The 18,200-nt window shown below is 36.3% G+C and overlaps 1 protein-coding gene across 1 annotated transcript in view; it reads left to right on the top strand.

The window, feature by feature from the left end:
• Window positions 1-18,200, top strand: part of SGCZ (sarcoglycan zeta) — a 664,156-nt gene that overhangs the window by 453,832 nt on the left and 192,124 nt on the right. Inside the window, exon 2 of the mRNA XM_045821509.1 lies at window positions 462-656. Within this exon, the coding sequence (XP_045677465.1) occupies window positions 462-656 (195 nt within the window). The remainder of the gene's footprint in view (window positions 1-461; window positions 657-18,200) is intronic.

Below are 18,200 nucleotides of genomic sequence, written 5' to 3'. Positions count from 1 at the left end.
TATATCTTACAGACATAGCAACTAGTTAAATAGCTCTAAAAACAACACTAACGATAATATGTTGAGGGAATTTGTAACATTTGAACTATTTTTAATTAGATGAATTAACTAATTTTAATTACATAGCCATAATTATCTAAGCACTCAATACCCATTATTCTTAGGTATGTTGTATCTTTTGATTAAAAATATGTAGATTTTGCCCTAGCTGGCATAGCTCAGTGGATTGAGCTCGGGCTGCAAACCAAAGCATCACAGGTTCGATTCCCAGTCAGGGCACATGCCTGGCTTGCAGGCCACGTTCCCAGTGGGGGCCACGTGAAAGGCAAGCACACATTGATGCTTCTCTCTCTCTCTTTCTCCCTCCCTTCCCCTCTCTAAAAATCAATAAATAAAATCTTTTAAAAATGTAGATTTTAATTTTGAATGTTTTTCCCTCTCTTCCCCTTTTTGTTTCCCAGATGACACGAGAACAGTATATACTAGCAACACAGCAGAATAACCTGCCCAGGGCTGAGAATGCACAACTGTACCCAGTGGGAATTTATGGATGGCGAAAGAGGTGCTTATACTTCTTTGTCCTTCTGCTGTTGGTTACCATGATAGTTAACTTAGCCATGACCATATGGATATTGAAAGTGATGAATTTCACTGTGGTAAGTACCACCCTGAATTTATTTCACATCTATTGCTTTTTGGTTCAAAGACAATACAACTTTATTTTATTTTTTCAGTTGAAAGCTATTCATCTAAAGTTTTACATTTGGTGTGTCTTGAAATTCCAAAGGCTTTCATATACTGTTTTAAGAGTGTATTCTATATATGTATTCATGAAACACTTCTGATGTAATATTACTACTTGCCACCTAAGTGTGGGAAATCTAGATAATGAGACAGCACAGCACATTGCTTCATCAGAAATTTGGAAAACTTTTAACCAATACACAGGAACGATTGCTCATTCTACCTGGGAATCTAAGAAATGAAGCAGACATTTCACAGTAAAATTAGGTGATATTTCACAACAAATAATATCAGAAATCAAAAGTCCCTTTGAAATACTGCGTATGGTATAGAGCATTTGGCTCCCTATACCTGCTTTCTATGTAGCATACCGCATGATCAAGTCCAACCCTTAGAACTCGGTCTGGGCTGCGTGAACCAATGTGTATAGTTGTCGTCAGATGGTAAGCTCATTCTTTTGGAGCATAGATGTGACAAGTAGAAGCAAAAAAACCCCAGAAATTGAATCAAGTTTTTATGAAAATTAACCATAGTAAGACAATTTTATCATTTACTGATGAATTTGGAATGTGTGCCATAAACCTAGTAGCATGGCTTATCTGGAAAAATTAGCTGCTTCGGCAAAGTCCAGCTTAGCTCATTACATGTTTCCTGTTTAAATTCTTACATTTCCCTACTCTGTCTTTAAACTTTTTGGCTTTTGCTTAGAGACAGATATCTTCACATCCAGGCAGGTATCTCGCACTTGCTGACCAAACCACTGTTACTCTTTAAAACTCTGCATCCTCAGGGGCAAGCATAAAGTGGGCCATTTAACTTCACTGACCTTCCTGCATTGGATGTCATAAAAAAAATAAAATAATAACCTCTGCCATGTATTGATTTAGAAAGAGTAGTTTTGTTTGTTTGTTTTTTTCTGACTTGACTAACATCTGTCTCTGACTTTAAGCACCACCTCAGTAGGAAAAGTGAGCCTGCCTCCATCCGTCCACAGTGGAGGGCTCTGGGGTTGCGTGCAGGAGGGGCCTGAGAGGGCCGGCAGCCTGACTTTCCAGAGAGGAAAACCCATGTCTGTGCAAATCATGGTAAAACAGCATATGCTCACAGAGAGCGGCAAGCTGAGCAAGGGTTCCATTTTATCCAATACAGTGCAGATTTTTGAAAGACATTCATCAAGAAAGAAATGAAAGACAGAGAAAGGATGGGCAGGAATCAATATGTTCTAGGATTGAGTAATTACTTGAGAAATGACTGCATCCTAGACATGGATGCCCGTTCAGGGTCATTGATCCAGGCCTGTGAGCCTGCGGGTGACAGGAGGTGGTACTGAGGGCCACTAGGCCAGTTACTGCCTCATGAGACCCTCTGTAATACATAGGAACAGTTCCTTTGTCTCAAGAGTCGGCGCCCTCCCATCCCCTGCTCTTTCCTCTACACATACTTGCAAGTATTTGGGCACAAATGTCAGCAGTTGCATCCCTAAGCCTTTCTGTTCCTCTGATCTCTGCTCCTCCCTACTCTTCCTAGTGTCCAGGCTTCGTTGATGATTTATATATCACATTAGTCGGGGCACAGTGTATAACCCTGTGGACTCTTTTACGCTGCCGTAGCCATCCGTCAAACTTGCCGTTGCTGACAGCAGTTTTTCAACCTTGTTTCCTTAATTAAAAAAAAATTAAAAAGAAATAAAGAGCAGAGTTTTCTCTCCAAGTTTTGGAAGTTTGAGGCTTCAATTTCCTCTACCAAAAGACATCTTTCAAAAGCTCATGAAAGATGTGATCAACTCTCGCATCAGGGAGCCTTGATTCTATCCAGTGACCAGGCCACAGGTTTTCAGTCTCAAGCCGTGAGAGCGCCTCATGCATATTTAAATTAATTAGGAAAATAGACTTAAATGCATAATTACATGGCTGCATGCATCGAGCTCCCAATATCTTGCCCCATGCTGAGGTCAAGGCTAGATAAGCCATTCAAGGAAAATAATTGAAACAATCACCTTTGTCCTCAGGATCCACACAGGCCTCAGGGTTTCTGTCGCGTATGGAGCTATCTAATTTGAACCTCAGCTGGCAAAATAGTAAATGTCATCATATTCCTGGTGATAATGAAAAAGAGTTTATTTCCATAGGAGGCTTGATATTTATATATATGCATTAAATTTGGAGCATATCTTACTTATTTTGAAATTACAAAGTTACTGTTTCATAATCAAAATAGAAGACTAACCTTCCTTCAGCCATGTAATCTATTTGCATGTAGCTGAAATGAAAGGAAAGATGAAATTGTCGTTATTGCATCAAAGTAATCTTTGTAAAGTAACATATTCCCTATACAATGCAGTAATTCATAATCATTCAAAGAAATTCAAAATTACTCCAATAGTTGCAGAATTGAGCAATTCTCAAAATTACACATCAGATTAAGTTGTATATACTTGAAAAGTGCAAAATAATTTGTAATCCTCTCACACTGGAATAGTAAAAAAAATCAGTTTTATGTTTTCCCTGGTCCATTACGACTGTATCCATCTCTAGAGTGACTACCAAACTACCTGCCGTAATACAGTAAGAACTGGTAAATGATATGTAAATTGTTTGGGGATTATTATGGATCTGCACAAAATGTATATCATTTTTATTTTAACTGTTGCCATCCGATGCATAAAAATATGTGGCTGTTAACATCTTTTATTTGAGCAAACTGGGCATGTTATTGTTATTAAAATATGTGTTTTCAACACAGCAAAGGTAGCTGCCAACCTGTTTTATAGTACTTTTTGGAGTCCATCATTATGATCAGTATTATGCATAATCTGTAGGGTTATTGTGATTTTATTTTGTTTCTCATTTTGTGGAAAATAAAATCACTCTGCTATTGAGATATTCATTTGCAGAGAATCAACAAAAAGGAAATGACTTATACTAACAGGGTGAAAGACTTTATTATTTTAAAAATCTTTTCCTAGTTTCCTTTTTTATTGTATTTTTTCCATTACCATTTATCCCCCTTTTACCTTCTTCTGCCTCCACCCACCTCCCTTCCTTCCCAATCCCCACTCTGTGCTCCACGGCCACGTGTCCGTGTTCTTTTTTGCTTGATCCTTCCACCCTCTACCAACTCCCCCAGAGCTGTCTTTCTGCTCTCTATGAGTCTGTCTCTATTTGCTTGTTAATTCAGTTTGTTCATTAGAGTCCACATATGAGTGAAATTATATGATATTTATCTTCTTCTGACTGGCTTACTTCACTTAGCATAATGTTCTCCAGTTCCACCCATGCTGTTGCAAAGGGTAAAATGTTTTTCTTATTTATGGCCAAGTAGTATTCCATTGTGTAAATGTCCCATAGTTATTTTATCCACTCATCTACTGATGGACACTTGAGCTGTTTCCAAATTTTGGCAATTGTAAATAACACTACAATGAACATAAGGGTGCTTATATTTTTTCAAATTAGTGTTTTGGGTTTCTTTGGTTAAATTCCCAGAAGTGGAGTGAATCACTGGGTCATAAGGCAGTGAAATAAATCCATGCCTTTATATTCAATTAATATTTGACAGTGGAATTAAGCACATACAATGGGCTAAAGATAGTTTATTCAATAAATGGTGGTAGGAAAATTGGACAGGTACATGCAGAAAAATGAAACTAGACCACCTTCTTCTGCCACACACAAGACTAAATTCAAAATTGGATCAAAGACTTAAATGTTAGACTCAAAACCAGAAACATCCTAAATGAAAACATAGGCAGTAAAATCTTGGACTTCATAGCAATATTTTTTTCTGATATATCTCCTCAGGCAAAAGAAACAAAAGACTTTAGATACAAACAATAATTTCCTAGCTATGAGAGTTGATGAATATAGGAATAAGTTGAAGAGAGAGACTTCAAAAGCCATTCTCCTTCGATCAGTATAACTCAAGCACATGTTTTTGCTCCTGTTACTGTTATTGTTGTTGTTGCTATTGTTGCTGTTGTTGTTGCTGTTGTGTTATTGTGTTATTGTGGTGTTGTTGGTGTCATTGTCATTGTTATATGGTTGGTTGATATATCTTTGTTGCTCAACATGATTGGACGAGTTCAGCAGAGCTACCAAAGTGAAGTATTTTATGAGATAATATTCTTTTCTTGTCTCAAGTGCCCTTTCTAAGTTGGTAAGTTCTGTATTTGAAAATTGAAAATTAATATAATATTAAAGTGTTCATTTTAATCACAAGAGTACAAGAGTACCAAGTAAAGGTCAGTGGCATTCAAGAACATCTTAATTTGATTAGAAATGTTAGCTGGCCATCAGAAGAAAGAATGGAAACTGCAGTGTCATTTATTAAGCAAAGAGGGAGAGGAAATTCATGAATGTTGTGACTAAGAGGTCAGGAATACCCAGATGCGGGTAATAATTGAAACACTTATTTCAACAAATTGGAAAAAATTTCTTAGAGACTTGTTTGATCAGTAGAATGAATGTTGCCTGAAAAGCAATCCCAGAACCTTCCAGATACTGCTGGAGGTCACTCAACAATATTTTCTCCATTTGGTCACTCGGCACCTGCTTACACACTCCTGCAATGACATGCAAACCATCTTATTAAACCCCTGGGTACTTTTATTCTTATTTCATTTCTTGCTATTGTGTTGTAGTCTCCCTGTATATCACTCTAATCATGGGATCCTAGTTACATTCTTTCAATCTGACATAAATTTATTAATTAATTCATCAAGACCATGACACATCATAATGGACACATAGATAAACACAAACATATATATGCACATACACATATATGTTAAGGATACATAAGTTTGTTTAATGTCTAAAAATCAAAATATATAAGAGAGATTCTTATGCAGTCACTTTGGTTTCTTTACTTGCCACTTGCTTTTCTTCATTTCAAATGTAGTACCTAATTGCAATTATATGTCCACAATACTGCCCGCCCCTTTAAGGCATTTTTCTGTTTATAGCTGTTGTCTGTAGAGTCACTGATACTGTTTATCATACCTTTTTTCTCGTAGTGTACCTTTCTAAAGGAGAGAGCACATGCATTATATCCGGTGTCTGCTATCTAACTGTTTTAGTTAAAATTTTAAAAAGTTAATTCAGAGAGAATATGGAATAAACACTTCCTGAGTCTGAAATCCTGGGCTTTCTTTAATTCTTTGGTAAATGAAGAATCACAAATTCTCATCTCACTCTTGTGAATATTTCTTCTTTTTATCTTTTATTATTAACCCGCTGATATATTATCCACATATGCATCAGTGGACCTGTGTCATCTAAACTATGTTCGCAACATGCTGTCATTGATTAGCGTGTCCATCCGAAATCTGTTAAGGGCACAGCTTTCTTCATTTTACTCTCTAATAGGACCAATATATGAGAATGAACTTGTCTGTCTCTGTGTATCCAGCCACTTCACATATATATCAAAGCTGTGTCTTCATCCCAAAGGCATTTTATTTCTTACCCAGAATCTAAGGATATAGCCAGACATATATGAAGCTTAAACATCAAATGGCCGTATTTCATGAACTTTAATAACTTTTCTCCCCTCCTTATTCATCACAAAACAGTTTCTCTCTATATAATTTTGTTTCTTGCCTGGCCCCCAACCCCCACCCCACCCACACATAGAACTTAAGCTCCTATGGAAGGCCCAGGGTTTCGACACCTGCTCCACCACTGTATTTCTGAGACAGAGGACAGGCAGTTGTGTGGTCTCTGCAGTGGCATTTATTAAATTCTACATTGAAAATGCAGGATTTTGTTCTGAACATGAAGTTTGATAATCTCTGGCAATCCCTGCATTTAAGATCTAACACATTCCAAGGAGACAGGCCCAATCTTGATTATCAATATGAGGAGTACAGAGAGCTGCCATTATTAACGCTTCAATTGCTTTATCATCCTATAAAATAACATACATATGCCATACATTGAAGGCATAAATTATAATAGTGATAATAAACACTAAACTGTACACCTGTGACATCATCACCCAGATGGAAAAATAAAGTTTCCCAGTGCTACCAACTCCATAAAGAAAACCACAGTCCTGACTGCTTCTCATGCTTCTGTTTAGTTTTATTTGTGTATATGTTACTGTTTTTAGTTCAACAGCACGTTTGTGACGTGTATTCCTGTTAATGTGTGTAGCTGCAATTTACTTACTGCTATAAATTTCATCTAATGAACATGCCTGATTTATCTATCAATTCTCCTTTTGATGTGTTTCCACTCTGTTGTTGTTGCTTAAATCGCTCTCACAAACAGTGCCTCTCTGAACATCCTTGTATATTGATAATCGTAGTTGCACATATACAATAGTTTCTCTAGATTCTAAAGTATAAAGTGTATGCCTAGGGGTATTGACTTCCAATATCAATTATTCCCCTAAGTGGTGGAATCAATTTTTACTACCACCAGCTACTTGTAAGAGTTCCTTTTTTTCTCTCTGTTAACACAGAATTACCAGCTAAAATAACTTCTGCCTGGTGAGCCACAAATCTCACGGCCAGCTATCTCAGGAAGATCTTCCTTATTTATTGATTTGTTTGTTTGGGTGCCCTGTATCTTATCTTTATTCATATATTGTATCTCGATGATAGAACTTACCATAGTAAATATTAAGTATATAATTATGGTTCATCTAAATATATATTTTCCCCCCACCAACTTTCCTCTAGTCTCATTTAATGTGGGGATTCCTAAAGGAGAAGAAGCTGGTGGTGTTGTCTTACTTATCTTGGTGTCTTGTCCAAGCACATAATAAATGTTATGTTATTTTTAGTCGACTTTATCATTTTAAGTGATCGAGATTGGCTTTTGGTAGAGGGAGCCTCAAATTTAATATCTTAAAATGTCCACCTCTTTTCTCTGTAAAACTGCTTCAGACTCCATTTGGTTTCCAATTCTAGGTCGTGGGCATTTGTGTTTAGCTGAAATCTCACCTTACCTTGTTAGCGGAGTGACAACCCTCGAGTCCTTGCACGATGTTCAGCAGGGCGACAAGCTTCCCCTAATAGGAAGACAAGCATAGAACTCCTTCTCCCAAATCCCAAAGCACTGAGGTACGACAGGTTTGCAGTGAAAAAGTACAGTCCTTTCAAGTGCTAGTTACTAACTCTGACTGACTCCTTCAGTAATAAGTACAATCAAATCTGGTTTATTTTTTCTTTTTCACACACACACACACCCCCTTGGATTTTATGTAAAAACATTCTTTTCCTGCTTCACCTTCCTTTAGGCAAGATCAGTTGCTAATTAAGAGGTGCCACAGGCTGCCAATTACTTGCAAATAACCATCAAATCCCAGATCCTCTGTGCCGCCACTTTTCACAGTCCCCCTAGAAAAAGCAATCTGGCCTTCAGGAGTGAAAATAACTGTTTCCTGACTCACAGCCCCCCTGGCGAGGGCGCCCGCTACTGCAGAGCTTCCGCCTGTGCACCACAATCACACAGAACTTCCCCAAATGCCTCTTCATTTAACAAGTCAAATCAATGAAATATTAAGATTTTCTACAGAAGTCCGTTGACGCAACTTGGTCAACGGATCTTGTTTGGCATATTTGTGATTTTCTGAATTTACTTTAAAAAATGAAATAAAAGACACACACGCAGAACAAACTAAGCCCCCACTAATTTTAATTTATTCCCCAATTTACCAAAAGGGATCAATAACAGGGATCAGAAACTAGAAATAGAGAGGAATTTTATTCAAAATAAGGGATGAGGGTTTTAAAATTGCATTTCTTATATCATTGTTGTAAAACATGAACTGAAACTTATACTCTTTAAAAAGTTCTGAACTTCATGCTGTTTCTAATATTTATTCTTCCCCCAAACCCACAAACATATCGGGCTGTATTTTGTGAATACAACCATTTACAAACATAAAATGAGTTCATTTTATATTCATAAATATTATATTACTGGGCAAAATGCTTGAGTCTCCACTAGCTGTCATTGAGGAATTTCCTCATACAAGATTCTTGTCGGTGTCAGGGTTCCCTTGGATTGCTGGTCCACCTCTCATCATCCATCCAGCCGTGGACTGTCGGGTCCCCATCCTGGTTTTACTGTTTATTCGCTGTATGTTACTTAGGGCACGTTATTTACATTGTGGCTGCTTACTACTCTGTAGAATGAGTTAAATATTATTCTTTATTGCATTAGATTATTGTAGAAATCAAAATAAGATAGTGAAAAATTCTAGAAGTGTCTAGCATATCTTAACAGCTCTCTAAGAATTGCTATGATTACTCTTAATTACTTTCCGGTGTTCCAACTTCACAGATGTTCCAACTTCACAGTTGTTCCAGACATTGTGTGAATTAACTTGAATCGTACAAAGTTGAGCATAAAATAGTCCTAGGCACAAAAGGATCTTAATATATGTGCATTAAGAAATAAACTGTTAGTAAACGAGGGCATTTATAATCATGTTCATCACAATGATATGTGTGAAGGTTAAAAGCATGAGCATTGGGGCTAGGTAGCCAGATGCACTTTCTGGCTCAACAATGGCCGCTTAGCAACATGACCTTGTGTGAGGTCCATAACCTCTTGGAGTCCATCCGGTTTCTTCAACTGTAACAGGGTCAAAGATTGACCCATAGAGATATTAGAAGTACTAAGTGACTGAACTAAGTGACTTTTATATGTATAAAAGTGCTTAAATTTGAACCTCACAGAAAGCACTCAATTGGTGCCAGCTATGTGTAATGACAAATATGATTTCCATTCATTATTAGCTGTTCATGCTTAAAATTATTTTATAGGATACATTTTATCACAGCAAATGTATTGTTTCCTTGGGATGATGAGGGGATCATGAAGGTTTCCTTTGAAATTCTAATTTGATGCTGAGATACAAAACAGGTTACCTGAAACTTCTAAGAACAGCAGTTCAGCTGTCAAAATCATCATCATTTTCATGACCTTAAGCAGTTTACTTCCATAACCTGCCTTACCTGAAAGTGAACCTACTGGCCTGTCTGAACGAGAGAGCTCATTTTCCAGAAAGTGCTAACCTCTTCTTTAAATCATTTTGAAAAATGTAGCGCTTAAAAAAATGACAGAATGATAGAGTGGGATTTCCATTTTTGATCCTAAATGTTTCAATATTCTTTAATGTTCTGGTTTTAAATTACTACTGGATGGAGATCCTGGCATCTGAATTATGTTTATAATATCCTAAATTATAACCCTTCGGCTCTAACTCTTCAGTTACAAGATTGCAGTTTACAGTGCTTGGGCTCCCATTTTTATTCAGCATGTAGTTTATGTTTGGCAAGATTATGTTCCTTGAAGACCTGACCTTCCAGACTTTCACAACAACCCTGCAGAGTAAAGAGGATCCCCTTTGGCAGCTAGAGACACGACAGGGAGGCTCGGGAAAGTAAATGTGCCTCCTTAGGGCACCCTGGTGAGCAGAGCTGGATGCAAGGGCCTGTACAGTTTTAAACCTGACGCTTTTTCTACCACTTGTTATCACAGTAATGTTAGTAAAATTAATTTAAATAAGTTCAATATTTTTCATAAGTGACTTACTTCCCTGTAGAGCTCAGTCCATTCAAACACCACCCTTAAATATCTACCTGTGATATCACTGCCTTTTACTTATGTTTCAAATTTGTTGGACCAAAGCTACCTCCCCCTCCCCTCATCTACAATTAATGTGGCGGAGGACTGTACCCCACCTCTCATAGTCAGTGAGGAATCAGACCCATGAAAATTCCTCTCTACGTTCCAGGAATGACTACACTTTTGAGTTGGGAAGAGTAGACATTGGACTTTAATTTCTGGGTGGAGCACTGACACTCATTATGAAACCTTTATAAAACAGACAGTGGTTTTCATAATGGCTCTTGGACCCTTACCATCCCCATCTATTTACTGCCCTGGTTAAACTATATTTTGCTGAGGAGTTACTGTTTCTCCATGATAACATACCAAACTGAAAGTGATTTAGGATCAGAGCTTTTGTCTACATTCCTGGGCTGCCTTATCCCTTTTCCCGGTGAATTCTTCAGTGCGTGACTCATGGCGCCCACCCCACAGGCTCAGGCGGGACGCAGCTCCGGTGGCACGCCGGCCACCCCACAGTGAGTGCCCCCAGTGGGAGTCTGCCTGCTGGAGAAGCATCAGGCCCGCCCCACCCTCGGTGTGCTGCGTGTGGATTTATTACAGAGTTTATGGGGGAGAATGATATAGTTAATGTTGCAAGACCGCTTCCATTATAACTCTCTGTCTGCACCTCCTCATAATTTTCTGACAAATGTCCCTCTCAGATGAAATCTTTCATGCTTAGTCCTAGCCCAGCAGTACATTTTCTTCCTTTGACTTTATAAAGAAAAATTTAGTCATTTTCATCCAGATTCAGACCAGCACCAAGGGGTAGTTCATTTTACTGAAATAAACTACAAAAATGGTGGCATTGGGTAAATCACAAACTATATATAGAATATGCAAAAAGGAGTACATTAGAATACGAGATATTCCACAGGAGAAAGTAAAAGATTAAGAAAATTAGCCATTGGTCCTGGCTGGTGTAGCTCAGTGGATTGAGCACCAGCCTGAAAACCAAGGGGTCGCTGATTCAATTCCCACTCAGGGCACAGGCCAGGTCCCCAGTAGGGTGCGCATGAGAGGCAACCACACATTGATGTTTCTCTCCCTCTTTCTCCCTCCCTTTCTCTAAAAATTAATAAGTAAAATCTTTAAAAGAAAGAAAATTAGTCATTGAATAATAAGTTATAAAAAGACTTGTTCATATGTTTTAAAATACTTTTATTTTTAATTCATTGACATATGATATGAAATATTTTTTTAAAAGCCTTGCCCTATTTTATGTAACTGAAAGTAACTAAGTTAATAATTGAATATTTGTTTATATGAAACAGCAGACCAAATTTGCTCCAGCTACTTAGAAATTATTCTACTATTAATATTATTCACAAGTGAGTTTAGCTGAAAGTTTTTCACATGGGCAATATTCTAATATTTGACAATAATTTTAATAAGTTCATATATGAGCTCTCACACTTTTATAGGGGTATGCCATTGAATATTTTATACTTAACTTTGAAATGAGATAAGGTTATTAGTTTAATGTCTGCTAATTTATATTCTGTTGCTATGTTTATACTTTTGATTTGTGCTCATATTTATAGCATATTAATTATAACAAAACTACAGAATAATGGCACTTTCTCTTAACTTTTTCTGACATTTGTATAAAGAAAAAGTGGTCTCTCATCTGCGCACTGTTTTATTATTACAAGAAATTGTAGGAATGCTTTGGCTGGAGTGGCTCAATAGGGTGGGCATCACCCCCAAACCAAAAGGTCTCCAGTTTGATTCTGTCCAGAGCACGTGCCTATGTTGAGGGCCAGGCCCCTGGTTGGGGGCGTGTGAGAGGCAACTGATCGATGTCTCTCTCACACATCAATTTTTTCTCCCTCTCTTTATCTCTCCCTTTCCCTCTTGCTAAAAATGAATAAAGTATTTTAAAAAAAGAAATTATAGGCATGCTTAACTTTTTATATACTAGTGGGCATTTTAAATAGATACAATGTATCAGTGACTTATTGCAAAAAGAATGTTCTACAGACACAAATCCAAGTAGTTTAAAACAAAAAACACTCAATTAATTTAGGTATCTGTGGATTAACTGTGCATTTCCATTGTTTCTAATGTTGGCAGGACTTTCTCATGGATCTGCATTCAGCTGTCTAGTCATCTTGTAGCTGTCTGGTTTAGGATGCCTCATTCCCCTAATTGACAGTCATTTGACTGTTGGCTGGAGTGCCTGCACCATGTCTTTCATCCCTCAATGTACAAGCCTTTTTAAAGCGAGCTAGAAGTTTAAAGGAAGAGCATAGCCATTGTATGACCTCTAGATGCCTGAGACTCAAACTGGTTGACAATTATTGCTCAAGTGCGAGAATTCTATCTGCCAAAGAAAGTCACAAGTCCAGCAAAGACTCATAGAATGAACCAACTCCCTTCACTTGTCCTAAGAAATGCAATTAAAACAAGAGGTACAAAACTTCTTAAAATTTTTTAGGCTTTTAGAAAGACTTTATTTTTAGAGCAGCTTTAGGTTCACAGCAAGTACAGAGCTTTTATACACTCTCCACCCCAATCACGCACAGCTTCCCACAGCATCAGCGTCTCCCAGCAGAGGGGCACATTGGTACAGGTGGCGGACCTGCGTTTACACATCCTTTTCGTCCAAGAGTCCATGGCTTACATTAGGGTTTACCCTTGGTGGACATTCTGTGTGTTTTTTAAATGTATAATGAATGACATTTTCCCACTATTATAGTATCATGTATAGGCATTTAATTTCCATAAAAATCTCCTGGTATGTACCATAAAGGAATTAGAAATTAGAAGAAAATTGTGTTTCCAAAGAAGTACATCTTCTACTTACATGAAACAACACAAAGATCTAAACAAGAGAAGTTAAAGCTATAATAATAATTTTTGTGTAGTATTAATTATTAAAATTAATTTTTCAAATAATGTTGAGTGTTTATGGTATAACAAGTGAAAAATACATATTTAAAATAATGTATAGAAAACCAAATCCAGTCTCTAAAAAGAATTACATAGAGTAAGATATTAAATACAAAACAAAATCTTTCAGTGGTGTTCTTATAAGTGTTTTTTTCAATTTTCTTCTTGTACATTTGTATAATCTTTACTCAATGATCATGCATCTTATAGGAAATATGTGTGAAATATATTGAAGTTCCTAACTTAAGAAAATTCAAAAATAAGTTTCCCATTTTTAAAGCAAACAAACTATTTTCTTGAGGATGAAAGGAAACTCTCAAACGTGCCAAGATGGGGCCCATGTGTGTTTTATAGAAAAGCCACCTGATCATCGATCAGCAACACACTTTTTTGATGTTGTCAGATGAAAATATCAGGTGCATCAGGAAAACCTTCCTGACCTGGAAGAACCTATGTGGGAATATAATCTTAGGTATGAGTCATTGAATATTAGGTCAAGAAATATTTTAATTTTCTTCATTCATCATTTTTACATTAAAGTGAATTTAGTTAATGGGGCATGGACAGATCTGAATTACTAGAGCTGTATACATCTATTTTCCCACTGGTTGGGAAAAAACTAAAAACCTGACTGCCCTGGTTATGTTTTTTTCACATAGTACCTGACTCTCCCTCTAACCAACCTGGTCTGATTCCTGTACCTACTGTGTAAAATATCTGAACATTTTAAAACAGGTCACTGCTTTCTCAGTTGGTGGTTTCATTTAATTCACTTGAATATCTTGTGAATATTTAAGTTGATAATTTTGCTGTGAATATTCTTTTCTTGAGATTAATTACAAAATAAACTTAAAAATCTCATCAAAATAGCAAAATGCATGCAGTTCTTAAACAACCTCTATATTGCCTCCTTCCTTCATTTACTTTTCTGATGTATTCCGGGCAAGCAAGGTTGCTATTTAGAATTCAAACTCTGTTTTGCATCAAGCACTACCTTCAGAAGGCCAATAAACAATATACTTTCAGTTCTCCCTAAAAATTATGTGTAAGGTAACAATTTGCACCATCCTATTACACTGAAATAATTTTCCAATTGTAATCCTATTTTAAGTAAAATGAGTGAAAGATAAAGAATTATTACTTAACTAAACACTTACATTTGTATTTCCTCCCTTCTAAAAAATAAATAGCTGTGGTCGATTTCCTTACAGTTGTGGATAAGACTTCTTCTTGTGTATCATTTATCTCAAGGTCTATAAAATATTCGACTGGTAATTCTCCTACATAAAACTTTTGTCTTATTAAAACATACAAGCAAGTGTAGAAATTATCCCCCTAAAATTCACATCCGTGACTCTTTGCATCACTTCCTCAGGGTATTGGTGATGATATACTAAACATTATTTTAAGAATACTCATCTGAGCACTGATGGTTTGGATATTTGAGTAGCAAACTTGTACTTGTAGATCATCTACCATTGAATTCCAGCACAATTGGGGCAGCTTCTTGATAATAAGCAAGCAGCGTATGCTCACAGTCATACTCCCATGAATAAACAAAAAAAACACAGGAGAAAAGGACCTCTCCTGACCTGATGTTCTTTGTTTGGCTTCTCAAATAAAACACAGGCACTAACTAGCCAGTGTTTGTGTCTGAAAGGAAGGAAGGGAAAAAAACAGAATACAGTGTGTATATTCCTAAGCTTAGGTGCCTTAAATTTGTCTTAAATTTCATTGTCTTTTATGCTTATTCTATGTAAATTAATAGAAATTTGCTCACAGATAAAGCTGAGTGTTAATAAAATGAGGAAAGTTAAATTTTAAATGTAAAATCTCTCCACTCAATTAGCAAATTGGGAAAGGGAAGGGCCCATTGTCATTTTGGATTCATGGCTTGTATTTCAAAGGTGTTTACTTTCTGTGGCCTGTACATTCATATAATTCTAATTATAAAATGAATGTTTATGTTATTACATTCCTAGTCATGGAGTTATTAATTCAATAAATGTTTAGAGTATAACAGAAATGAATCCATTGAAGAATAGTGTTGAAAATTTACCCCAAATCTATTAAAACAATGCTATACAGAGAGAAATTTTTGGTATTAAATATTAATAATCAAATATGAAAATCTGAGATTTTGTGGATCTAAAATAGTCACTCCAATAATTTTAAAATTTTTCTTTGGAGAAATGTTACGTTATTTATAAACTGACTGTTCTAAAATCTGTAAAATTACTAGATAAGAGGTACTTATGGTAATGATACTGACATATTTCTTAAAGATTATTAGATTGAGTTTGAAATATGTTTGAAATATCTTAAAAGTTAACTATAAAATATCTTTTTTATCTAATGAATTATCTATTTTTTCACATCACATTATTTTTTTTAATTTTATTTTAATCATTGTTCAAGTACAGTTTTCTCCCACTTACTCCCATTCCAGCCCACCCACCCAACCCTCCCCTCTTCCCCCCCATTATCCCCCACCCCTAGTTTTTGTCCATGTGTCCTCCAAATTTGTTCTTGTAAACCCTACCCATTCCCCCCTGAAATTCCCTCTTCTCTCCCCTCTGGTCACTGTCTGTCTGTCCCCTATTTCAGTGTCTTCAGTTATATTTTGATTTTTGATATAAGACAAATCAGATTGCCCACAGAAATATTCTGGGAAACTGTCTGAGATACCTGACTTCAAATTTACTATTTCCATCTTACTGATTAAACTAAGGATTTTATTCTGTTCACAATAATCTCCTTAAGATCATGTGCTTGAATGATATATTTATCCTTGCTTACAAGAGTGCAACACACATTACTGATAAACAATCATACTTTTATAGTGAGCACTGCTGAAGTTCATCGTTCTCTAGAAACATATAGGCAATGTGTATTGTTGAAGTTATTTAATAGGAATTGCCATTATAATATATCCTGTGATAACAATTAGTGTAAAATTATTTACTTAGATCCAAGTGAAATATATTTACCTATTTATGGGTAATACAACATGAGAACACTGAATATAAAAGAATAATTGCCACTAGACATAAATAAAAATTGTATTTACCCTTAACTCACAGCCTGAGAAAATGCCTTTATCTATTAGAAAAGCAGTGAATACCAACAGTTAAATGATCTTAGCTTTCCTAAAGACAACTTTTTTTTTCAATGATTGCTTTAGTTACTGTTTATGTTCAACCATGTAATATCATATAATATGGTAATTGGTTGAGATCATATCTTCTTATTCACAAAATGCCCAGTACACAACAGAATACAAGGCTGATAGGTTTCATATGTACAATAATACAGAGTTTATTCAGAGAAATAAATCAAAGAAACTACCAATACACATGTGTTCCAAATTTGACGCAGAGTAAAGAGATAATTAGTAATGATTTCATTCAACTGGATAGGCAATTTATATGCATAACTTTTCTCATTATGACATACTTAATACTTCAGGGCCTAGGAGTGAATGGAATTTGATACAGGAAGTTTTATAAAAATGCCCTAAAATGTTGAAGACACCTTTGCTAAATGTTTATACTTCTCTTTATTTAGTTATTTGTTATTGTTGTTTGGTTACAATTGTCCCCATCAACACTCCATTGCTCTTCTCTGCTTCTTAAGGTTATTTAAATGGATCCTGTACAAATTGAATTGAGGAACATGTTTCCTTATTTTGTTAAGAAAATCAGCTCTACTAATTTTATTTTTTGGGGGGGTGTTGCTTAATATAACAGTGATGATTCTTTATTAGCATATACATAACTCTATCAAACTTTTCCAAAAAAGTGCATATTCTATTGCATATAAATGTAATTCATAAAACAATATACTATAATTGTTTGCAACAACAAGGCGTATAATTAAGTTGGTTTATTCATATGACAATATGTATATTACATGCAATTTAAAAATCAACATGCTATTTTCTTTTTCAAAAAATTATTTTATTGTTGTTCAATTACAGTTGTCTGCATTTCCCCCCACTACCCCACTAGCCCAGCTAAGCCCACCTCCCTCCCTTGCTTCCACCATCCCCCTTGGCTTTGTCCACGTGTCCTTTATAGTAGTTCCTCAAAACCCTTCCCCCATTGTTTCCTCCCCCTCCCCTCTGGTTATTGTTAGATTATTCTTAATTTCAGTGTCTCTGGTTATATTTTGTTTGCTTTTTTCTTTTGTTGATCATGTTCCAGTTAGTGGTGAGATCATATGGTATTTGTCTCTCACTGCCTGGCTTACTTCACCTAGCATAATGCTCTCCAGCTCCATCCATGCTGTCACAAAGGGTAGGAGCTCCTTCTTTCTTTCTGCTGCAAAGTATTCCATTGTGTAAACGTACCATAGTTTTTTGATCCACTCATTTACTGATGGGCACTTAGGTTGCTTCCAGCACTTAACTATTACTATTGTAAACTGTATTGCTATGAACATTGGGGTGCATAGATTCTTTTGGTTTGGTGTTTCAGGGCTCTTAGGATATAATCCCAGCACTGGAATTGCTGGGTCAAAAGGCAGTTCCATTTTTAGTTTTCTGAGGAAATTCCATACTGTTTTCCACAGTGGCTGCACCAGTCTGCATTCCCACCAACAGTGCATGAGGGCTCTCTTTTCTCTGCATCCTCTCCAACACTTGTTTGTTGATTTGTTTATGATGGCCATTCTGACCAGTGTGAAGTGGTATCTCATTGTGGTTTTAATTTGCATCTCTCTGATGGCTAGTGATGCTGAGCATCTTTTCATATGTCTCTGGGCCCTCTGTATGTCCTCCTTGGAGAAGTGTCTGTTCAAGTCTTTTGCCCACTTTGTAATTGGGTTTTTTGTCTTCCTGTAGTGGAGTTGTGTGAGTTCTTTATATGTTTTGGAGAATCAAACGAGATCAAACCCTTGTCTGAGGTATCATTGGCAATTATGTTTTCCATA

The sequence above is a fragment of the Phyllostomus hastatus genome, unplaced genomic scaffold (assembly GCF_019186645.2).
Source record: "Phyllostomus hastatus isolate PE091 unplaced genomic scaffold, TTU_PhHast_1.1 phas_scaffold_46, whole genome shotgun sequence".
NCBI lineage: Eukaryota > Metazoa > Chordata > Mammalia > Chiroptera > Phyllostomidae > Phyllostomus > Phyllostomus hastatus.
This window is presented reverse-complemented; position numbering and strand designations above follow the sequence as displayed.